Source organism: Cajanus cajan, chromosome 4 (genome assembly GCF_000230855.2).
Source record: "Cajanus cajan strain Asha chromosome 4, NIPB_CcT2T_4, whole genome shotgun sequence".
Classification (NCBI taxonomy): domain Eukaryota; kingdom Viridiplantae; phylum Streptophyta; class Magnoliopsida; order Fabales; family Fabaceae; genus Cajanus; species Cajanus cajan.
In genome coordinates this window covers 63,403,293-63,428,926 of record NC_138520.1, presented here as the reverse complement: position 1 = coordinate 63,428,926, position 25,634 = coordinate 63,403,293, and the positions used below count along the sequence as shown (strand labels likewise).

The 25,634-nt window shown below is 34.4% G+C and overlaps 2 protein-coding genes and 1 long non-coding RNA gene across 4 annotated transcripts; 1 reads left to right on the top strand and 2 right to left on the bottom strand.

Annotated features, from left to right (window-relative positions):
• Window positions 1–836: 836 nt before the first annotated feature.
• LOC145956907 (uncharacterized) lies at window positions 837–3,813 on the bottom strand. Of its 2 annotated transcripts, XR_014433287.1 has the most exons (3): window positions 3,203–3,813; window positions 1,791–2,323; window positions 837–1,701 (listed from the first exon to the last, which is right to left on the bottom strand). It is a non-coding gene; the product is annotated as an uncharacterized LOC145956907 (long non-coding RNA). The 2 variants fall into 2 exon arrangements; XR_014433286.1 differs by lacking the exon at window positions 3,203–3,813 and having other exon boundaries at window positions 1,791–3,196.
• Window positions 3,814–3,873: 60 nt separating this feature from the next.
• On the top strand, window positions 3,874–4,819 carry DET2 (3-oxo-5-alpha-steroid 4-dehydrogenase family protein). The gene has a single exon (XM_020379651.3). The coding sequence runs from the start codon at window positions 3,929–3,931 to the stop codon at window positions 4,706–4,708; it is 780 nt and encodes a 259-aa protein (XP_020235240.1). The 5' UTR covers window positions 3,874–3,928; the 3' UTR covers window positions 4,709–4,819.
• Window positions 4,820–13,406: 8,587 nt separating this feature from the next.
• LOC145957447 (uncharacterized) lies at window positions 13,407–15,413 on the bottom strand. The gene is made up of 2 exons (XM_083073705.1): window positions 14,892–15,413; window positions 13,407–14,777 (listed from the first exon to the last, which is right to left on the bottom strand). Exons 1-2 carry the CDS (start codon window positions 15,411–15,413, stop codon window positions 13,407–13,409), a joined length of 1,893 nt encoding a protein of 630 aa, XP_082929831.1.
• Window positions 15,414–25,634: the final 10,221 nt, after the last annotated feature.

Sequence of the window (25,634 nt, the reverse complement as noted above, 5' to 3'; positions counted from 1 at the left end):
TGGACGGGTACTCACAGGAACGGGTTAGATTGTCATGCCTAGCAATGACTAATGTATTGTCTCTCTCATCTCGAAGAGAAGACAAACAAAGCATCCTAAGAAGATTGTTCAATGGTCATTTTCTTCCAAGCTACTATATAAGGGATTTTCAATCAAGACAAAAAAAAGTGAAGAAGGATAGAGATATACAATACGAGAAATCGGAAAGAAAAAGAAAATAAACGAAGTTCATACCTTATAGATACATTATGTCTTGAACAGTTTATTTGTGCTTAGAAGAGATGACACTATCCTTGTAACTCTTTCAAATCTAGACACTATCCTTGTAACTCTTTCAAATCTATTTGTAAAGATTGAGCCTGAAAAGGCTTGTTCAAAAGAATACTTGGTGTTGAACCTAGAGAGGCTTGTTGAAAGAATGTTGTGTTTGAACTTGGAGAGACTTGGTTGAAAAGAATACTTGGTATTAAGTCTAGAGAGACTTGTTGAAAGAATACTTAGTGTTTGAGCCTGGAGAGGCTTAGTTGAAAAGAATATTTAGTGTTAAGCCTGGAGAGACTTGTTGAAAGAATATTTGGATAGTTGCTTAAAGAGGCAAGTCAAACACTATTTAAGATTGAGCCAGAAGTGACTTATTTAAAGAATACTTGTATCTTTTGAAAGTAATGAAACTCAATTTGCTTGGATTAAAAACTAGACGTAGTTTTTGGGTTTGAGACGAACCAGTATAAAAGATCTGTGCTCCTTTGTCTGTGCATTCTAGCGCTTTGTCTCGTAAAGTTATTTCTCTTCACTGTACAAAAAATGGGAGTTTTTGATATACACTATTCAACCCCTTTTTAGTGTGTATCCTTTTCTCCAACATGACCAAATTTTCATTTTCAATTTCAAATGAAGTAAAGAGATTAGATGCATAAATCCAACCTTAATTATTCCCTGCAATCCCATAAAATCTTCTTAAAACTACCTTTTCTATTGCATGTCAGGATGTAGGTTTCAGCTTAGCATCACTAAGTACAATTTTCAATGGCAAACACAACAGATAAAATGCTAGATGTCACAGGTAGTCAACCATATCACATTACGAAATATTGCAGTTTGCACCAACTTGCACTCTTAACTCGTCAGCAGTGAGATTGTCTTCTGCTGGATCTTCACGTTTCAAACTTCTGTCTTCACTTTCAGAAACCAGATTTACGTACTGATCTTTTGAGCTAGATGAATCAATGGCCTCCACAAGGCTCTACTTAATTTTTTGTGCCAAAAACATCAACCAATTCTATTTTTGATTCTGAATCAGGAGTCTCTCCACCCTTGGCCACCTCTGGTTTCAATTGCGTTATCATGCTCTTGATATCATCTTATGAGTTTACAAGACTTTCAATTTGCTTTTCTATTTCTTCTTTAAATTCTTCCACACCTGACTCTTTTCTGTCTTGTTTTACAATGACTTCAAAGCCTGCTGACTCCAGAGCATTAACCAGCTGTGAGTCCATCTCTTTCCTAAACTCAACGATTTTCTTCTTCAACTCATTATCCAAATCACTTGGTGAGGATACACCAACACCTTTAATTTCAGCCTTTAATGCTTCAAACTTTTCCCTTATTCTAGGATTACTCAAGACATGATCAACATTCCTTCCAAAATCTGTTGCTTATGTGATGTTTTAATAGGTCTTCTGTGTTCATCTTGGTGAGCTCCTACATAATGGACAATCCAAATTTCCAAAGTTAACCCATGCTTTAACATATTTGTTTTCAAAAGAACACTGTCTTCCAATAAAACTTACATCCATGGTTTCATTGATTGCATTTTTTTTTTATCTGTTTAGAGGTCCATTCTGAATCTGCATGTGCACCACCAAGTGACTCCTATTGAAAAAATCAACTGAAATTCTACTTAGATACTATTCCCAAGAGAATAGTGTTATCAATCTATGCAATCATAAATGTTTATATTGTACAAGAAAAGATAAAATTAGAACAAATCATAGCAGCAGTTATTGGTTTGACAAATTTGCCTGAACACTGAAATACTTATTACCTATATATTAATATTTATACCATTAAAATGATAAATTCCATGTATATGAATATGATTCAAGAAAAAATGCATAATTAATAATTTCCTACAGGTATAACACCGTCTGCAATTTGTAATTTGCACAATTCAGCGGCTGTAATCTTCAGTTTTTTCAGCGCAAAGGATTATAAAAAAAATAAACTTAAATATATTATGAAATGAAGGAATCCAAGTACTGGCATCACATATATACCCTCGGAGCAGCTTTAGAGCTCTTTAATAAGATTGCTGCACATGCCTCTGGATTAAATCATGTAATAAATGAAGATGAAACAAAGAGAAGAGATCAGAAATACTTTTTCAATTAGTAAATCGATCAATAATATCACAGGTAGTCAACCATATCATACATATATGCAAAATGTTTAATAATAACACAAGTAGTCAATCATATCACATATATATGCACACACATATATGCCTCTGTGTATGTAGCTGGTTCCAAGAAGCAACTTGTATGATGGGTTAAACTTTAACCAAATTTAAGCACAAGTTAGAACCATTTTTAATGTTTTAACACTTTACTTAAGTGGTCAATTTAAACACTTCACTAGCTTAAAATTTTGGTTCAAACTAAGGGTGGTCTTCATACAACCTGTTTTTTCTTGCCAGAACAGTCATCCACATTATTAAATAATTTCAATAATTCATAAAATTCGTAACTGACATAAACATAATCACGTTCAATATAATTCTGAATTAACAATATATGTTAGTTCAAAATCATAAATATAATGTTTCTGAGAAAGTTGGTTAGTTGGGCCGAGACAGTTCGAATACATAGGACATAAATATTGCCTATAAATAAGATGGGAGGTTAGGAGTGAGAGGTATGTTGTTATTTTATGACAGAATTGTGACCTTTGGCATTGGGAGGTGCAGGGCCTTGAAGTTCTGCAGTGTTTCCGTATCATGTAATTGGGTTTTATCCCTATGTGTTTTTAATAAGAAATCATGTTTCTATCAACCTCAAACCTTCAGCTATAGATAATTTGCAATGTTAACATTATTGCAAGAAGCTCTACAAGATTCATCCAACATGCAAGCGGCACATCTAATCGAAATAAATTGTTACAATGTTATAAAATTTGCAAATAGTTGAGTAAAAAATCAAATCACCTGGCAACATAGAAAACAGCATTTTCAAGCATGAGTAAATTTATTAACACGTGTAGGGCACCACCTGAACCATCAATGTCAAATGCAGATACAATCGATGTCGATTAGAGTTCATATCCTATCTTAAATGTAGTCAATTTCTCATGTCTTAAATGCTAGGATGCTTTGGGATGCTGACCCGCTGTACAGGAATCAGATGCGTATATAAAGCCTTTAAAGCCTAAAATAATAATAAGGTTAAAATATTTTTATTTTACTTTATGTTGTTTTATTTACTTTTATTTATAGTTTAAAATATATTTTTAAATTTTTAAATTTATAATTTTTATTGTTAATTTCAATTTTTTGTAAGAATGATATGTGATTACTAAATCAATAAAAATATCTATTTTCATTTTTTTTTCTTCTAGACCTTTCATAGAATCAAATACATTATTATTAATTAGATTCATTAAACCCATGTCACTTACACAAATTTTATAAAAAGAAATTAACGAGAAATGTTAAAAATATTAAAAATTATATATATATATATATATATAATTATAATAATTAAAGGATAAAGTTAATGAAATTATAAAAATTAAAAAAGTATTTTAATGTAATAATAAAATAATAATAATGCGAGTGATTTTACCCTTTTTTCTATTATAGGTGAATATTTGTGATAAAAGAGGCTCACTCATATACTGTCTGTGACATGGACCTCATCCGAACGCAAGAAGCATGATGATCGAAGACGACTCATCCTTCTTCCACTACTCCCTCCTCACCATCTTCCTAATAGCACCCCCAACCTTCATCTCCCTCGCCTTCCTCCAGGCCCCCTACGGCAAGCACCACAGGCCCGGATGGGGGCCCACCATCTCTCCCCCCCTGGCCTGGTTCCTCATGGAGAGCCCAACCCTCTGGCTGACGCTCCTCCTCTTCCCCCTGGGCCGCCACGCCTCCGACCCCAAGGCCCAAACCCTGATGGCCCCCTTCCTCCTCCACTACTTCCACCGCACCGTCCTCTACCCCCTCCGCCTCCTCCTCACGCCTCCCTCCAAGGCCCCCACCCCCTTCCCCCTCGCCGTCGCCCTCATGGCCTTCACCTTCAACTCCCTCAACTCCTACCTCCAGGCCCGCTCCGTCTCGCACTACATCGACTACTCCACGGGCCTCTTCTGGCCCCGCTTCTTCCTTGGGCTTCTCCTGTTCTTCTGCGGAATGTGGATCAATGTCTGGGCCGATAGGGCTCTGCTGCGGCTCAAGGGCCAGGGGAAGGGCTACGTGGTGCCCGGGGGAGGCCTGTTCGAGCTCGTGGCCTGCCCCAATTACTTTGGGGAGATTGTGGAGTGGCTGGGCTGGGCCGTCATGACTTGGTCGTGGGCCGGGCTCGGCTTCTGCGTCTACACTTTTGCGAACTTGGGGCCCAGGGCGCGCGCGAATAGGAGGTGGTATTTGGACAAGTTTGGGGAGGATTATCCGAAGGAGAGGAAGGGGGTCATTCCTTACTTGTATTGATGTTTTTTGAAATTTCTCTTCTTCTTCAATTCTTGTAATTGGGAAGGTGTTGCTGAGATGTGAAGGGAAAAATCAAAATCATAAATAATTGGAATCTTATTTTCATTTCAACTTGGTTCTTTATGCCATGACTTTGGGCAATTTCATTCGTATGATCGCAAAAGTTTAATGTAATTCTTTTTTCTTGATAAATTTCTTTACTAGTATTTAAAGAACATGAAAATGACTACATGAATAAAAAAGTTTTATTTGGTACACTGAAAAAATGGGGGAAGAGGATGAACAAATGTGAGCAATGTGGGAAGCACTGAGATTGTATGGCATAAATATGTGAGAAGGGGAATTTTTTTTTTTTCACTTTCAGGCATAAACCAGCGGAAATGGACCAGAGAAGTGTTGTTATTTAAATTTTGTGGCAGTTTTGTTTAGCAGACAACCAATAATTGGCATTTAGTGGCTGATATATATTTTTATTATTAGTGGAAAAGATTACGATTATCGTAATAACACTTGTATCATATTGAGAATATTACTCCGATTCTTATCACTACATCATCTTCTAATGATTCTATTTAGTAGCTGGTATGAATGTTTATTAACGGATTAAGATCGATAGAATTTTGTTTTATTTTTTTAAACAAGATTGATAGAAAGTTAGAATATGCTACAATTGATTTTTAAAATATGAAAATTGATTTTTACTTATGACAATCGATTGTTTAGGGCATTCAAAAATGTATTGTGTTTTTTTAGGGGGGGTGTATTGGATTAGGATTTTAAAGGACTTCTTTAGTTAAAAAAAATCCTGCGGATTTTAAAAGACTTTGTAGGATTTTCATGACTTTTAAGATTTTGGAAGATTCCATAATACTTAAAATCAGGATTTTAATGGATTCTGCAAGATTTTTAAATCAGGATTTTAATGGATTCTATGAGATTTTGTGGAGTTTTGACATTTAATAAGATTTTAAAAAAAATGCATACATTCAAATTTAAAAAGAGTCAAAGACAAAAATAATAAGAAAAATAATAATGTCTAGATAAATAATAATGATAATTCTCCATAATATCCTATCCTCTTTTTATAGCATCCACTATCAATTGTAACAATTCATCGAAATCCTCCTTGGTCCAAGTTTCATAATTTTCTTTCTCTTTTCCTTTTTCTTTATTATTTCCTCGTGAATCTCCCATTTGAATTACTAAAACAATATATGTTGAAAACTAGTATATAAATAATTATGAATAAGAGACAAAATCAATAAAATTATATTATTATTTTTAGAAGCACACTATATCTTGACTATCCAAATGGATCAATAGAAACATAAGATAATTTTTTATATAAAAAAGAAATTATTATATTCGATACTGAGAAAATATTTAAATATATAATATTTTTTTTATATAAACAGAAGTATTTAGATATAGAGAATATATATATATATTATTTTAGTTATATATTATATAATAATTTTTAACGATATTTATAAATGTAAATTATTTTAACAAATAATTTTAACAATATTTTCTTTTCTAAAAAATAAGCTAATGAAGACATAAATCCTAAATCTAAAAAATTAGATACTGCAATGTCTTATGTTAATTTTCTTTTTTTAAAATATAAAAGAATCTTAATTTCACAATATAAAAATAAAAAAGAAAAATTCATAGTAAAAAAAATAAAATAATTGTTGAGTCGATGATGGATAAGAGTAACAAATTCAAGGGAAGGAGAGAGTTTGCAGTTTTTATGTTGAGATCCATTTTCATCTTATTCTACTCACAGAAACCCTAACAAATTCATCTTATATATATATATATATATATATATATATATATATATATTATAGAGATTATAATATCAATTTCATCTTTCACCTTTTTCTTTTCTTGATATGTGTTATAAAAAAAATTACCACTTAAAATTTGAAATTTCAAGCATTTTTTTTTGTGTTATATAAAGGAACAAATTTAACTACATAGAAGAAATAAAGCAAGTCAATTAAAGAGAACGAACAGAAAAATAGAGCAAGTCAATGACACTATCATTTACATATCAGAATTTCACAAAATAGGGGAATGAGATGAGAACAGTACTACAATATTATATATGAGCAATGAACAATAATGTACTATTATTAGTAGAGAAAAAATGGAGAAGACAGGAGCATAGAAAAAAAAATGAAAAACTCACTTGAAAATTCTTGAAACACTTGAAAAATCACTTCAAACAATCCTTCAAAATTCGATGGGTTTGGATGAGATTGTTTTATGAATATGGTATTTATAGATAACACTAAAAAGTCCTTCAAAATCCCTCTCACACAACAATCCTTTAAAATCCTTATATTTTTGAATACCAATGGATTGTTTTTAAGTTGTAAAAAATCTCAAATGAATACCAATGGATTTTAATGGACTCTTTAAAAAATCTTGAAAATCCATATTGAATACCACTGTATTGTTTTTAAGTGACATAAAATCCTGATTGAATACCAAGGGACTTTTTTAGTCAAAAAAAGTCTTTTAAAATCCTACGAAATCCTAAACCAATACACACCCTTAGAGTTTTTAAAGAGATATTAATATTCTACTTAAACTAATAAATTATTCCTTATAATGCAGAGTTAATTTTCGTGGATCACAAAAAGAATATGAAAACTAACTAAGCATATCATAAGAAAAACATCTCTTGATTTTATTTGTTACTGTTATAGTTTCTAAATGCTAGAGGGTCCATGTCATAAACAAAGGTAATGAGTATTGGATTAGGGAGATAAGTGGACCGGTCTTATTTATTTAGGTTTGGCCTGCATGTGGTCCACTAAAAGTAGGTTAGATTGAGTCGGCCTACGAACAAAAATGTACTAGACATCTTAACTCATCCTATCTAAGGGTAACTTCGCAGGTTGGTTCACAAAAAAATAAATAACAAATAAAAAGAGAAAAAAGAAAAGAAAAAAATTGCATTTATTTTTAATTACTTTTATAATATATTTTTTTTAATATCTAAAAAACTTACATATATCAATGTATCTAAGTATATATGTGATTATAATAATATTCATAGATGTTATAACAAATTTATTGCACAACAAATATTAAATTATATATATTAAAATAAATTAAATGCACAAATTGTTGCACAACAAATCATAAATTATATACAAAATAAATCTAAAGTGACTTAATTAAATTTACATTAAAATAATAACTAAACAAAAAAATATTAAAAAAATAAGTGCGCTGATAAGTTAAGCAGAATGGGTTAGACAAGCTGACAAGTTAAAAAACCTAACTTAGCCCACAAATTTTTTATAAGCCAACAGATCAATCCACGAATCATAACCCGTTTTGCCAACCCTATGCTAGACCGAGTTTGTTAGTGCAAAGAGATCGATTTCAAATAATTTGACTTGAAGGAGATTAAGAACATATTTGCTCAAATGCCTAGACTCAAAGAGCTCATGCTAAAGAGATCATCCCAAGAATATGGCCTAAAACTTCAAATAATACAATCTCCAATAACAAAATTAGATATGAACTAGCACGATGGGTGGATAAATGAATGAATAATTTAGATTGAAGATAATTAAAAATATGTTAAAATATATTATTTTATTAGTTGATTTGTTAATCTTAAATGTGATTTCTTTAAATTATGTACCATAATCTTAGCCAATTTCATGGATTTTACATTTAATTTTTGTGTTATGATACCTTTTTCCTAGAGATTTTAATTTTATTTGGCAAACTCCTCGCTTGAACACATCTTTCTTATTAAAATTTTAACACATGAATGTCTTGTAGAATTATTGTTCTTTAAAATTTGTTTTTCTTCAAAAGTACTTTTTTGGTAAAATATTTTTTTTATTTAATAAAGTGCAATAAAAACTTAAATCACAAAATAAAGTATAATATGTATATATGAATATATGTGTGTGTATATATAAGGGACGATTTAAGTGAAAACACAGGTTAATATAAAAACATAAAAATAAAAAATGACAATCTTTAGATTAAAATAAATGGTTTAAATTCAAAAGTTATGTATAAAGTTATAACGTATTGTTGTCATTGCATTTTTTCTATATTTTGTCGTTAACTCCACCTCCACTTCTATTTCACCTTCTTCACATTACCATCACCTTCATTGTCACTGCTATCACTGTCATCGTCACCCCCACCACCACTATAGAAAAGTTACATGATTATTTTGTCATCAACTTTATCATTATTGTTGCTGTCACCGTTGTCACCATCATCGAAGGTAGTGGTGACAACAACGACAATGGCAGTGAAGGTGGTGGTGATGTGGTAGAGGTGGCAACAACAATGTTGGTGGTGGAAGCAGTAACAATTGTGACGATGGTGGTGGAAGCAACGTTAGTGACAACGATGGAAGTGACAACAACAACTGAGACAACAACAACGATAATAATGATGTGATAATGGTGTAGTTGAGGTGGTAGTGGCAATAATGACGATAATGTGGCAACAACGTGGTGGTGGTGGTTGCAATAACAAAGATGGTGATAACAATGATAAAGAAAACTTTGTTGGCAACAATACGCGATAACATATTTTAATTTAAGTCGTCGATTTTAATCTAAAGGTTAATTATTGATTGTTCTCATATTCTCAGATTAGTAAGTGTTTTCACTTGAGTCACCCTATATTTGGGGTTGACTCAAGTGAGAATACTCGCTAATATGAGAACATGAGAATATATGATTATAACCCTCATATCCAAATTAACGGTCAGGATTACAATACCAAGTAAAAATAGCACTTGACCACTAATTCTGCTAATTCACATTTTTTTTCCTACACTGCCCTCTGCCAATGCATATGGTTACTACTCATACATGAAATAAGTAAAATTGATATCTTGACAATGCAGCATGCCAATTTTTTTTAGAACACCGAGGAAGCATTTTCCTCGATGAAAAAATTGAATCTAGGCCTTGCATTTGATATGGAAACTAGGTTTCCCATTTTCATGGAGTTTAGCAAGACCATAGAATTGACTTTGACGGACCGCACTTTCTTTGGTTCTAAGGCTAAGGAGTTAGGTTTTTTATATTTTTTTTATCAATTAGGTATAGTTAGCAACCCTCTCACACGATTTAGCTTGTATAGTTGATTCTTGTAAAACATTGTTGAATTTAAAACAATTTGTCATATTATAGATATAATCCTTACTCTACAATGAGAACTAAGATTGTGTTAATATTCAAATCTCATGTCTTGTAAAATGCATCTCTAATCTTGTTGCATGGTGGTAATAAAATGTGCATTCTACTCTCTTAAGCCATATACAATTTCGAAATCTTAGAGTCATGTATCAAATTGTTTTTTATTAATACTTGATTTGGGTGTTATCTTTTTCCTGTGGATTAGTTTTTTATTTTTTGATATTGTTATGGACCTTATGGTGCATGTATCGTTTGATAGGGATATATATGTGGTGATTACTAGCGGTAAATTTAGTTTAATTTGGGGAAAAACTTTTTTCTCTTTGAAACCGTAAGGAATTATACATTTTGTGGTCATGATGTTGATATTTTATCCCTTTATTATTATTATTTTTTTTGTGTGTGTGGGAGGGGTTGTTTATCTTGTAAAATATGTTTGATTTTGCTTATGCATCTAGTTTTTTTTTTGTTTAATTGTTAGGATTGATAGTAGCTTTTAAGGTGTTAATATTATAACATTCCTGCAAATGTAGTTTTTTTGTCCTTCCATATATGCTAAAGTTGCTTCTTTTGGTCACAATGTAACAATGTTCAAACTATGGAAGAACAAGTCAGAGCTTCAGTTGAGCATAAACTTGGTGTTGCTAATCAAAGCATTACAACTGGTTTTTTTTTGTTTTTTTTTATTTACAATAATACAAGGTTGATGATGCCATCATATTTCACCTTTAGTTTATTTGGAACTTTTTGAGTCTGCTCTGAAGTTTATGTTGTTTGTTTATTGTAGTGCTGAAGATCAGAGAAAGAAAATGATAGAGAAATATTGCCTTGATTCGAGGTCAAGGAGCCTCCTGCAGAAAAGAGATAGAGAAATGATGGAAATATTCTTTTCTTACTTCATTCATTCCTTACCAGCACTATATAACAGAAAAGTTAATAACAAACTCATAACAAACCCACTAAAATACTGACACGTCATACATGAATGTTCCCTCACCCATAACCCAATTCTCACAGCTTATAGTCAGCCAAGTACTTTGGCACCCTACGAATCCTTGTTGACATCATTGGGTCAGTTATTCCACTAATGTAAGTTTCCTCATTTGGGCCTGAATTAGGACCCGCATCACTGTCATTACTGTCCCCTGGGAAAGACACCTTGTCCTCAAGGTGATAATTCAGCTGCAAATCATTCCAATCTTCCCAAGTTGTGTCTTCTGGTGCCAATCCTTGCCACTGCACCAAAACCAATTTCGCAGGGGGATCTGTGGAGGTGTCAACCTTAGAATCAAGTATAGCCATAGGGGTGATGGTTGGGCAGTTACCATGGGTCTCAGCCGGTAATTCAACATGATGCACAAGGGGAGGGCCAATATGAGCCTTAAGCACTGAACAGTGAAAAACTGGATGAATTTTGGAATTTGAAGGCAGCTCTAGCTTGTAAGCAACGGGTCCAACTCGCTCCAGAATGCGAAAGGGACCATAAAAACGTTTGCCCAGCTTCTCATAAGCTGAACCACGGACTGAATTCTGGCGGTAGGGTCGCAACCTGACATAAACCCAATCATCAACCTGATAGTCTACTTGCCTCCTCTTGCCATCAGCAACAAGTTTCATCTGACTTTGAACCTTTTGAAGTTTCTTTTGGAGGTCGTTCAGCATGTCTTGGCGCGTTGCTAGCAGAGAATCAACCGCCTCTACAGACGAAGATCCTGCTAAATATTGAGGAATCGAAGGAGGTTCCTTGCCAAACGTGACTTGGAAAGGGGACATTCCAGTAGCTGAGTGAGTAGTGGTATTGTAGCACCATTCTGCCAAGCCCAAGTATCTACCCCAATCAGTTGGTTTGTTGTGAACCATAGAACGCAGGTACTGTTCTAAGACCCTGTTCAGAACCTCTATCTGGCCATCCGTTTCAGGGTGGAAGGAGGTTCTCATGCGCAACTTGGTACCACACAATCGGAATAGTTCTCTCCAAAACTTGCTTATGAAGATAGGGTCACGATCCAAAACCAAGCTGCGAGGGAACCCGTGGTGTTTGCAAACCATATCCAGGAACAGTTGTGCAACTTTGAAGGAAGTGAAGTGTGCAGGTAGCATCCCAAAATGTGCACCTTTCGAGAAACGGTCAACAACCACCAGAATCACTGTATAGCCCTGGGAAGGTGGCAAGCCCGTAATAAAATCCAAGGACAAGTCAACCCATGGTTCCACTGGAATTGAGAGGGGTTGTAATAATCCTGCTGACCGCTTAGTCTCATACTTGGTTTGCAAACAAGTTGTACAGTGAGCGACAAATTTCTGAACGTCCTCACGCATACCCTTCCAATAGAAATTATGTTGAAGCCTTGACAAAGTCTTGGCAACCCCTGTATGCCCACTAAGTGGAGTTTTGTGAAACTCTTCCAACAAAACTGAAACAAAGGGATTATCACGGTTCAACCAAATCTTGCCTTTGTACAACAAAAGGCCTTGGTGAATACTGAAATGTTCATAAGCATCCTGGTCAGCCTAAACATCCTGGAACAGTTGAACAAATTCAGCACTTGTGAGTAAAGCTTTGCGAAGTTCCTCAAGGAACAAGAAACGAGGCATAGATAAAACGAAGAGTTGACTTTCACCAAAATCAACAGGACGCGAGAGAGCATCCGCCACTACATTTGTCTTCCCTGATTTATACTGAATGGAATAATCGAACCCCAACAACTTTGACAAATAAACTTGTTGTTCTGGAGTTTGGATAACTTGTGACATCAACTCCTTGAGGCTACGATGATCAGTGAGGATTGTAAAGAAGTGCCCAAGCAAGTATTGGCGCCACTTCTTAACAGCAGCTGTAATGGCATGAAGTTCCCGAACATAAGTAGAAGAACGCATAAGCTTAGGGCAAAAAGGTTTGCTGTGGAACGCGATCGGATGACCTTCTTGCATCAAAACGGCTCCCATGGCTAAGCCTGATGTGTCTGTCTCCAAAACAAAAGGCAGTGCAAAATTGGGTAAGGCTAAGACTAGCGCCTCAGTCATAGCCTTTTTCAAAGTGTCAAAAGCGGTTTGAGCTTCACTGTTCCACATGAATGCGTCCTTCTTCAATAGTGCAGTCAAGGGAGAAGCTATGGATGCATACCCCTTTATGAATCGCCGGTAAAACCCTGTCAATCCCAAGAATCCACGCAATGCCTTAATCGTGGTAGGAGGTGGCCAATCCAACATTGCCTGAATTTTTGACTGTTCCGGTGCAACACCAGTGGCAGAAACCACATGCCCCAAATATTCAACCTGTTGCTGTGCAAACAAACACTTAGAGCCTCGCAGAAAAAACTCGCCCAGTAACAGTTGCTGGAAAGTCAATTCTAAGTGTTGAATATGATCCTCTAGAGACCTGCTATAAACCAATATATCATCAAAAAAAACAATAAGGAATTTGCGCATAAATGGCTTGAGCAGTTCATTCATAGTTGCTTGGAATGTGGAAGGGGCGTTACAAAGCCCAAACGGCATCACCGTATATTCATAATGTCCATGGTGGGTACGAAAGGCGGTTTTAGGAATATCAGAAGGAGACATGCGAATCTGATGATATCCCTGGCGCAGATCCAGTTTTGAGAACCATGAGGCTCCCCCAACTCATCCAACAACTCATCAATTGTGGGAATGGGAAACTTGTCCTTGATGGTGATGGCATTAAGCGCACGGTAATCAACACAGAATCTCCAACTACCGTCCTTTTTCTTGACAAGTAAAACTGGGGAGGAAAAGGGACTGTGACTTGGTTGGATCATGCCATCAGATAACATTTCTTCAATTTGTCTCTCAATTTCAGCCTTCTGGAAATGAGGATAGCGGTACGGTCTCACCAAAACCGGGGAAGAATTGGGAAGGAGATGAATTTGGTGGTCCATGTGGCGAGAGGGTGGCAAGGATGTAGGTTTCTGGAAAAGTTTAGAATATTTGTTCAAGAGAGTAGAAATGTGGGGAAGAGGATGAGTAGGTATGGTCGGTGAGTTAGGTGTTGGTTGAGTAGTGGGAAGTATACGAATGTGGAAAAAACCTGCTGCACCATGCGTTTGGAGGATACGTTTAACCTGTTGGGCTGAAATGTCATTGGGCTTAGGAGGGGCATCAGCTTTCAAGTCAACAAATTTCCCATCCTTAATGAATTTCATAGTGAGTTGGGAGTAATCAGTAACAATGGGGCCCAAATCTTTGAGCCACTGAATGCCAAGAACGACGTCAGCTCCACTAATGGGAAGTACATGAAGGTCCACCACAAACTTATGGCCCTGAATTTTTAATTCCACCCCTGGACAAATACTGTGGCATTCAATTTCACTACCATTTCCAACCATTACTCTGAGAGTGTTAGTGGGCTTAGCATCCAAATTCAAGAAACGGGCTACCCTGGCCTGGATAAAGTTGTGGGTACTACCCCCATCTACCATAATAGTAGTGGGCTGGTTAGAGATGTGACCCACAATACGGAGAGTTTCAGGTGCTGGTAACCCAACCAAGGCATTGAAACTTATTTGGGCTTCACTCTGGCCCAGATCTGCACCTTCCAGATGGAGCAGGCTAGGAACCGTTTCTAAACGTGGTGACTCAACCCTGCTGTCCTCATCCTCATCATCAACAGCAACTAGTAGAAAGAAACGAGCCTTGCACTTATGACCTGGACTGAACTTGTCATCACAGTTGTAACACAATCCTTTCTCGCGGCGAGCCAGCATCTCCTCATGAGTCAGCTTTTTGTAATGAGATTTAGACGGGGTGGACGGCGGTGCCGGTGGTCGAGGCGGTGTCGGAAGCAGCGGTGGTCCAGAGAGACCAGGACGAGGACGGAAAGAACGGCACTGGTCAGCAAGTTTGTCCTCCTACAATTTAGCTAACGTCGCGGCCTGTGTTAATGTCCGCGGTTGCAACGCTTGAACCTCTCGACGGATATCCGAGTTTAACCCGGAAATAAAGTTACTCAACAAGAAAGTTACAGGGAGGCCAACAATGCGGTTGGCAAGGCGTTCAAATTCATGCAAATAATCTTGAACAGAACCTTTTTGTGTCAATTTAAACAGGGAACCACCTGGGTCCTCATAATAAGAAGGGGCAAAACGAACCTCAAGAGCTTGAAGAAACTCTTGCCAGGAAGGGATCATGTTGTTCTGATGCAGCCACTGGAACCAACTGAGAGCCGGACCCTCCATGCAAAAAGACGCAATCCGGAGCCGATCCACCTCCGGTGTGCGATGGTACTCAAAAAATTGGGAGATCTTGAAGATCCACCCCATGGGATCTGTGCCATCGAACCGAGGAACATCCAAACGGAGGTGAGAGAGAAACGAAGGAGAATCGGAACGGCGATCGTCCAAATGGGAAGAAGATGTGTCACGATTAGCAAGCTGAGAAACAATAGCGTCCAAACGGGTAGTAATCTCAGTTTGGTTAATGGTGAGTTTGAGAACGGCTTCTTCCAAATTGGTGATGGATTTTGAACAAGTGTTATGATCGGACATGATGAAGAAATGGAGAAAAAAGAAGGATAGAAAGGGACAACGAGAGCACCAAAATGATAGAGAAATATTGCCTTGATTCGAGGTCAAGGAGCCTCCTACAGAAAAGAGATAGAGAAATGATGGAAATATTCTTTTCTTACTTCATTTATTCCTTACCAGCACTATATAACAGAAAAGTTAATAACAAACTCATAACAAACCCACTAAAATACTGACACGTCATACATGAATGTTCCCTCACCCATAACCCAATTCTCACAGCTTATAGTCAGCCAAGTACTTTGGCACCCTACGAATCCTTGTTGACATCATTGGGTCAGTTATTCCACTAATGTAAGTTTCCTCATTTGGGCCTGAATTAGGACCCGCATCACTATCAGAAAAAGTTGCACCTATTTTGGATGATGATGCTCTAAATGATCTTTTAGCCTAAAAGTTCCTTTTTAAAGTAGCCTAGTTTTTCTTCTTATTTTCTGATGATTAATTGGGTTGTTGGATTTTCTACTGCTATTTTCACGTATATTTGAATGTGTTAATTTTTTTAGAATGACAACTTGGTGGGGAAGTAAGAATTAATGGAAATTCTGGAAAGATATGTATTTGGCTCTTTACTAACTCAATTTTATTATAAATGGTTTTTGATGTATTGTTGTCATTTGAGCATTCTAACTTGTTCATTACTGATTTAAGTCACGGATTATCATGTTACTTTGTATGCAATCATAATGGCCCTACCTGCTACATGGTGTTATTATTTTATTAGGTATTTGCTTAGGCTTTTTATCGACATACATATAGAATTATAGCTATTGTTTGTGAAATGGTTATTAGAGAATAAGAGTAGTTGTTAGTTAGTTTTCTGTTAATCTGTTCGAGGCTTATTTTGGCTGACTCTTATTGTATATAAGTGTGTAGAGGCTTGCTATTTGAGATATAGAGAATCATTTTATTCAGACATTCTTTTTCTCCTCCACTCTCTTTTCGTTTTATGGTATCAAGAGCGATCTCAAGGAAAGCTCCGTCGTGCCACACTCTGATCCAACATGGCTGAAGAAGAAAGTTCTTTAAAACAAACCAACATCAAGAAAGGAGATGAGTCACATAATCCCAACAGCCCCTACTACCTTCATCCGGGTGAAAATATCAACACCCTCACTGTTTCCCCTGTTCTTGATGGCCCAAATTACCATTCTTGGAGCAAGTTAATGAAGAGAGGACTTCAATCAAGAAACAAATACAAATTTGTAGATGGAACGATCAAAGAACCACCAGCCAATGACTCCTTGCATGATGTTTGGATAAGGTGCAATATTATGGTCATTTCTTGGATAACTCGATCTGTTTCTTTGCAGATTGCACAAAGCATTGTATATATTGACAATGCAGAGGACTTATGGAAGGATTTGAGAGACAGATTCTCGAAAGGAGACCATTTCAAGATGTCTGACCTCCTACAGGAAATTCACTCCATCAAACAAGGAGAAAGAACTATTTCCACTTATCATACAGATTTAAAAATTCTATGGGAGGAGTTAGAAATCCTGAGGCCTATCCCAGCATGCTCCTGCACAGTAAAATGCACCTGTGACCTAGTGAAAACTGTGAGAAATTACAAGGAAACTGAATATGTCATCTACTTCCTCAAAGGCTTGAATGACTCCTACAACACTGTCAGATCCCAGGTACTAATGATGGACCCTTTACCTAACATTAACAAAGTTTTCTCTCTTGTTTTGCAACAAGAAATGCAGGTCTTAGGGACCTTGCTTCAGGAGGTCAATCTGGTGGCAAGCATAACAAACAATAAACAATCTTTTGGAGGAATAAATGGATCCTCATCCGGAAGAGGAAGAGGAAGATTTAATCAAAGAAATTTTAGCAACCAACCACAAAAAATCTGCACATTTTGTGGAAAAGAAAGGCACACAGTGGAGACGTGTTATTTCAAACATGGATTTCCTCCGAATTTCAATTTCAAAGATAAAAGACAAACGTCAACTGTGAACTCCTACACCTCAGATTCCTCTACCTCACCTAACACTGTTGAAGGCAGTGATCACAAAATTACTGGAAAGGAATACACTGAGGTAAGCAGTACCATTACAACTGAACAATATAATCAACTCATGGAGATACTCAAGGGATCAAATGTAAGTGGAGAAACTCATGCTGTAGACAATCTCCAACAACATCCAGGTAATATCTTATCTACCCAAAAAGAGCAAAAATTACCTGATAATGTTTGGATACTGGACAGTGGCGCCACTGACCATGTATCCAACTCACTTTCTTGCTATGATTCTTATAACACCATTGAGCCTATAAGAATTAAATTACCAAATGGATTCATTACTCAAACACAGATTTCTGGTACTGTTTCTTTCTCTGGCAGATTTTTTTTACAAGATGTCTTATACATCCCTGATTTTAACTACAATATTATATCTGTTAGTAAAATTGTTAAAAACTTCAATTGTAAAATTGTCTTTGACAAGCTGTGTTGTTATATCCAGGATCACAACAACAAACTGATGATTGGTCCTGCTAATCTTCAATGCAATCTGTATATCCTTCAAAGGCAAAATTTTTCAGAGAATAAGATCGTTAATTTTGCTAGAACTTCCACTGACAACAATGTGAATAATTCCAATTTTGATTTGTGGCATTATAGACTAGGTCATCCATCTGATTCTGTTTTACAACAAATAAAAGGACAATTTCCATATGTTAAGTATGATCACAAACTTGTCTATGACTATTGCCATTTAGCAAAACAATGCAAGTTATCTTTTCCTATTAGCATCAACTCTACAGCTTCTTGTTTTGATTTGATACATATGGATATTTGGGGTCCCCTTTCTGTTTGTTCCATCCATGGCCACAAATATTTTCTAACTATAGTGGATGATTTTAGAAGAAACACTTGGGTTTTCCTTATGAAAGCGAAATATGAAACCAGGACCCTTATCCAGAACTTTATCTCTCTAATATTTACTCAATACAAAAAGAAAGTTAAAATCATAAGGTCTGATAATGGCATAGAATTTCGCATGCCAGATTTTTATAACAGTCAAGGTATTATACATCAAACATCTTGTGTGGAAACACCACAACAAAATGTTGTGGCTGAAAGGAAACATAGACACATTCTAAATGTGGCCAGGTCTTTATTATTTCACTCCAATCTACCTAATGTTTACTGGTCATATGCTGTTCTTCATGCTATACATCTAATAAACAAGTTACCCACTGCTGTGCTGAAAGGCAAATCACCTTTTGAAATTCTCAATAAAAAAAACCCAGCTTATCTTGATCTAAAAGTCTTTAGCAGCTTGTGTTTTGTTTCTACACTTACTCAACATAGAAATAAATTAGATCCTAGAGCTAAGAAATGTGTCTATCTAGGAATTAAAGTTGGTACGAAAGGTTACATTGCCCTAGACTTAACCACTAGAGAAATTCTTATTTCTAGGAATGTGATTTTTTATGAAAATATATTTCCTTTTCACAAGGTTCCTGACATTAATAAACAGGTTGATTCTCAGGTGAGTGAGAATTTTGATTTTCTATCAATTGATATTGACCTACCCAACAATTATCCTATGGAGGATGATGTTTCTGACAGCCAGCTTGGTTCTGTTATGCCCCAAGTCACTCAAGGTGAGCTTGGTTCCCTTACACCTCCAAACGTTGACCTTCGAAGATCAACCAGGCATAAGCAAGCACCAACTTACCTAACTGATTATCACTGCAACCTTTTACAAAATACTGAAATTCATGATTCTAACAATATAAGGTATCCCTTGTCCTCTGTTTTATCTTATCACTCTCTGAATCCTGAATTTTTAAAATTCAGCCTTTCCATCACTACTGAACTTGAGCCCAAAAACTATCAACAAGCTGCTCAATTCCCTCATTGGATTAAAGCAATGCAAGATGAACTTGCGGCACTAAAAATGAATAAAACTTGGTCTTTAACCCCTTTACCCATAGGAAAGTCTGTTATTGGATCCAAATGGGTGTACAAAAACAAATATAATTCGGATGGGACCTTGCAAAGATATAAGGCCAGATTAGTGGCAAAAGGGTATAACCAAACTGAAGGATTGGATTACTTCGACACTTTTGCTCCGGTAGCTAAATTGACTACTATAAGGCTACTCCTTGCTATTGCCGCTACTAAGAATTGGGTTCTTCACCAACTTGACATCAATAATGCCTTTTTACATGGTGATTTAACTGAGGAAGTTTACATGGAAATTCCACAAGGACTTGCTGTTTCAGATCCTGCAATGGTTTGTAAATTACACAAGTCTATCTATGGCTTGAAACAAGCCAGTAGACAATGGTTTGCTAAACTCTCTACTTTTCTTTTTAATCTTGGATACAGACAATCTTGTTATGATCATTCCCTTTTTATTAAGAAATTTAATTCTAAGAGTATCATCATTTTAGTTTATGTTGATGACCTTATATTGGCAGGAGATGATGCAAAAGAAAGTGCTTCTGTCAAACAAAGCCTTGACAACAATTTTAAAATCAAGGACCTTGGCAGCCTCAAATACTTCCTTGGTCTTGAAGTGGCAAGATCAAATTCTGGTCTTACCATATCTCAAAGAAAATACACTTTAGATCTAATTTCTGACTTTGGTTTGCTTGCAGCTAAACCAGCCCTTACACCTATGGTCAAGACTACTAGACTAGCTCATGATGATAGCCCATCTTATGCAGACACTACTGGATACAGAAAGCTGGTTGGGAGATTACTCTACCTCACCAACACCAGACCAAATATTAGCTTTGCTGTCCAACAACTCAGTCAATTCATGAGCAATCCAACTGAGTCACACTACAAAGCCTGTATTCATGTCCTCAGATACTTAAAGGGTTCTCCAGGACAAGGCATATTTTATTCCAGCAATTCCACTTTACAACTAAAAGGATTCAGTGACTCAAATTGGGGCACATGCCCAGATTATCGAAAATCTATCACAGGTTACTGCATCTACCTAGGAAATTCTTTAGTTTCATGGAAATCCAAGAAGCAACCTACAATTTCAAGATCCTCTTCCGAGGCTGAATATCGGGCCTTAGGTACTAATGTTTGTGAATTACAATGGTTGACCTACCTATTGGATGATATTGGAGTTTCCCACATTCAACCAGCACTTCTCTATTGTGATAGTGCATCAGCCAGACATATTACAGCTAATGCAGTATTTCATGAAAGAACCAAGCATTTGGACATTGACTGCCATTTGGTTAGGGAGAAGCTTCTAGCAAAACTTTTCCACCTTCTTCCTATTAATAGCAAAGAGCAACATGCTGATCTATTTACCAAGCCTCTTGATCCTACTCCTTTTTCTTTTCTTCTTTCCAAGCTTGGAGTTTTAAATATCTACTCTCCAGCTTGTGGGGGGGGGGGGTATTAGAGAATAAGAGCAGTTGTTAGTTAGTTTTCTGTTAATCTGTTCGAGGCTTATTTTGGCTGACTCTTATTGTATATAAGTGTGTAGAGACTTGCTATTTGAGATATAGAGAATCATTTTATTCAGACATTCTTTTTCTCCTCCACTCTCTTTTCGTTTTAATGGTGAATCTCACTATGGCTTCAAAAAGATGTTGCAGGCTACATGGAAGAAATTGGTGCTTCGACAGGCGCAACTGATGGCTCGGATCTTGTACCTCCACTTTGTTAGATCGAGCACTTACCACTAGGCCAAAAGGTATAACTTATAGTCAGGGCACAACTCTTTCTACTTAAGAGCGTAGCAGCCCAAACACCATGATTCAACAGTAACTTGGCCCACCTAGTCTCTGTCACAGGACAATTGATGAAACCCGCAACACACTTCTTACTCATTTCGTCACCGACGAAGACATGAAACAATTCTTAATTTGTTTTAAAATTAACACAATTCTTAATTCTCATTGTTGAGTAAGGATGATATCTATAATATGGCAAATTGTTTTAAAATCAACAATGTTTAATGTTTTATAGGGATCAGCTATACTAGCTAAATCATGTCAGAGAATTGCTGATATACTCAATTGATAAAAAATATCCAACTCGTTAACCCTAGAATCAAAGAAAGTGTGACCCATTAAAGCCAATTCTGCATCCTTGCAAAAACCATCTCTAATGGAATTGTTTATAAGCAACTTCACTTATCACGTCATTTTCTTTTTTTCTTAAGAATTAGTGCTTATATAAGTAATTTTGATAAATTTTAAACAACTCATTTATTTATTTTCAGGTTGATGTAACAAGTGAAGTTGCTTATAAGCAGTCAAATCAGAAGTCCTCTAAATTCCACAAAATAAGAAATCCTCTCAAGAGTTTCTAGATTAGATACAAAGCCCAAATCCAATTCTTTCATAGAGAAAAATGCTTCCTCGGCATTCACAAAAAAGTGGCATGTCGAACTGTCACGATATCAATTTTAAATAGTATTAGTTGGTAATCATATCAATTATAGGAATAAAATGTAAATAAGCAGAATTAGTGGTCACATACTATTTTTATTCGGTTTTGTAATCTTGGTTATTAATTTGAATCATAATTATTTGTTCTTATGTTTTTATATTAATGAGTTTTCTCACTTGAGGCAATATATATATATATATAAGAAGGAATTTATTTATTTTAAGAGTAAGTTTATTTAGACTTATTCTATTCGATAGTTGATGTTTTATATCAAATTTTAATGGTTCAACTGTTAAATTTAAAATTTTTAATGCATAGATCAAATCTACAAAATTTTAAAAAATTTAAAAATCATTTGATTCTTCGTTTCATTAATTCAAATCAATATATAAGATGATTTTATGATTATCTGTTAATTTGAATTAATAAAAAGAAGTATCAAATGATTTTCAATTTTTTTTTTAAATTTGTAAACTTAATCTATGTATTAAGAAATTTAAATTCAACAATTGAATCATTAAAATTTGATATAGAATATAGTTATTAAGTAAAGTAAGTTTATGTGGACTTACTCTTAAAGTGAACAAATCTCTCCATCCACTTACTCCAAAAATAAGTATATTTAAACTTATTCTACTCAATAATTCATATTTTATACTAAATTTTAACAATTCAATTATTGAATTAAATTTTTTTAATGTATAATCATAAAAATATTTTATATATTAATTGATTTAAATTAATAAAAGAAAGTATAAATAGTTTTCAATTTTTCTGATGCCATATTTAAATATGATAGACTGATTAATGAACATGCCTTTACACCTAAAATCTGAACTACTTTTGAGCGAATATTTTGGCGTCTGTAAAGTCTATATCTAAATATTAAATAACTTTTAATATATTCTATTAGAGTACAATTAACTTTGAAAAATTGCTCCCTGCTTCACACTAAAATGTTGTATTGGGACTGTGAAAGATAAAAATATAGACGAGCACAAGAAGCAACTAAAAAAAAGTTTATTTACATAAATTTCATCATAAATATTTATTAAAAAATAAATTAAATTTCTTTATAAACTAAAATTAGTTGATATTGAAACTAATTTGTTAAAGTTATTTTCTATTAGTATCTCTAAAATCTTAATTTTAATTTATTCGTAAACAAATAAAATATTGTAATTTTAGTTATGGATACTTGTGCTCACAGGTAGGAAAGTCTGATGTTAGTGTGTAGCTATGGATTGCTATCCTTACTAAGAAGAAGAAAACATCTTTAGTTTGAATTGTGGATGAGTGCTGTTGGGAAATGGGACTAACAAGTCACACTAACATTTTTTTTTTTCTGTTTTAAAAAGAAAATTTGATATTTTTCTGACTTCATTGGTGTAGTCTGATAAGACTTACTTCTTGTTGTGGTATCTTTGATTTTACCAATGAAGGCCTAAGTTTTGACAACTTTGCTGATTGGTCCGAGAATAATAGTGCAAAAGTTGAGAATAGTAGTGTGTGGTGATGGTATTTGAAGATTGTGCAATTAAGTTACAACAAGAAAACTAACCCAAAACTTTTTGTACAATTGTTGAATAGAATGTATTTTGGAAGAATTGTGAAGAATGAACTAAATGTCTATCATAAGATAAAATAAACTTTGAGTGGGAAGTTTTTAATAAAGTTAGTATAAAATTACTAGTATGTAAGATTTATTTTCTTCTGCGTGTCCAAAATAATGAAAATATCAGTTTTAGCATCTTTGAGTTGAGACAACAAAACAAAATGTTGTAAGCATATCTTACTTTTAACCAAAACTTCACAAAATCCTTACTTTGATTTTGTAATACATCATTTGCTTTAATTTTTTTTCTATCCGTTTTCCACTAATATTAACAAATAAAGTGAATGAATGGTAATAGCATCTTGTAAAGTCAAGGGTTGAAGTAAAGGCTAAGTCATCTATACTTGTAATATGAGGGAGTAAAATGGGTGTTTATTCTTCTATCATAAGATATCATGAAATAGCATAGTAATCTAATAATCTTCTCCGTAAATAGTGTTAAGACCGATAGTATTGAATTCTTGCATTTAAAGAGTAATATGATAGGAACCAACATTAACAATTGTAGGAAGAAAATAAATCTAAATAATAACTTCAATATTCTCATTCATCTTCTCAAAGAGATGTTACAATGATTCCATATAAAGAGTAATGACAGAAACGGTCTAATAATCTCAACCCTCCAAAGGTGAGATCTAAACCTATTAGGGAATAAACTAAAAAAAACAAGCTTAAAGTCCAAAACTATAATACTCAACTCTTGGTAATGCCCATAAAAATACTGCTAATGGTCCAATACACTACTGGTAATAGTTTGATAGCCATGTTGGTATTCTTGAATAAAATTGGAAGAAGTGCATTGCTATGTTGAAATTGAAAAGTGATTTTATAGAGGTAGATTCATCTTCATTTCTACAAAGGGCTAAGTTAAAAAAATACGTGAATTATGATGGCATGAAAAATTAAGATATTTCTTTTTGCCTTGTTTACTATTTTCAATGTAAATTTTTGTTTTCTTGGAGTTTTAAAAGAATTTTTTTTTGAGGATAGAACAATAAATCATTATAAATACTCCGACAATCTACTTATAGATTTTGATAACACGTGTTAAATTTACAACAGTGTAAAATAATTATCTACAAAGAATTCTCATTAGTGAAATATTATGATCAACAAAAATTTAAGTAAAGTATTATTGTATTCAATGTCACGAAAACATATGTTGTGACATTAAATATGAGAAATATTATATCAATTATACATAAATTTGAATAATATATCTGGATATGTGATGTTTGGGTTAAAACTATATATTTTTCTTAATTTTTTCATTAATAGTGTAATAAATGAATTTAACATTCAACATTAATCGCATGAGAAAATAAACACATTTTATAATGTACACCTTTTCTTCCCATTCACCAATTTTTCATGAGTTGCCGACATGCCCCGTGAATGTCTTCTCATAGATCCTCATTCTAAACTCTTCAAAACTCGTAACAACCATCTTCTCCTTCACTAATAATGAAACAAATTAATAAATTTATTTTAGAATATAGTTTGTATTATTATTTGTTCTATAGATTGATAATATTGTATTTACAACAATGTATCTAATAATTTACATCTATTTTTAAATATTTAAATTTTTACAAAAAAATAAATAAATATAATTATAGAGTTAATTAATCAAACTCAACCCAATTTATTCGTGATTGAGTTGAGTTAAAAAAATTACATAAATCTGATATAATCCAACCTGTTAAATTTTGGTTGAATCTGAAAACAAATCTTTCCAAACCCGATTCAACTTTGACCCACTTACACTATTAGGAAGAACAATACGATGGTTCATGTGGAATAAAATGGAAAAAAAAATAATTTAAATCCTTGATTAAAGTTATCAAACCTATCGAATCATATTAATTTTCTAAAGGTGAGAGATACGTATAAGTCACCCACGGTAGCATGCACCTCGATATGTGCTTCAAATTCAAAACATGTTCAACCCAATTTATGAATACAACTAAAACTAAGGTCATACAAGTAAATGTATGTTTGAAGCAATTAAACCGAAAAATAGAGCATTTAAATAGAAAACCAAATACACGTGTAGATATTATCATTAATCTTTCGGTCTTCTGAAAGAAGGCATGTGTTTTCTACTGTTGACATTTTGTTAGTTATTTTACAAATTAATTACTTAATGATATATCATGTTTGAATAATTTTATTCAAA

Coding starts and splice junctions, on each gene's coding strand:
- DET2 (XM_020379651.3), top strand. CDS start 3,929: ATGATGATCGAAGACGACTCATCCTTCTTCCACTACTCCCTCCTCACC.
- LOC145957447 (XM_083073705.1), bottom strand. CDS start 15,413: ATGTCCGATCATAACACTTGTTCAAAATCCATCACCAATTTGGAAGAA. Junction 14,778..14,891: donor ACCGCATTGTTGGCCTCCCT/GTAACTTTCTTG, acceptor GCTAAATTGTAG/GAGGACAAACTTGCTGACCA.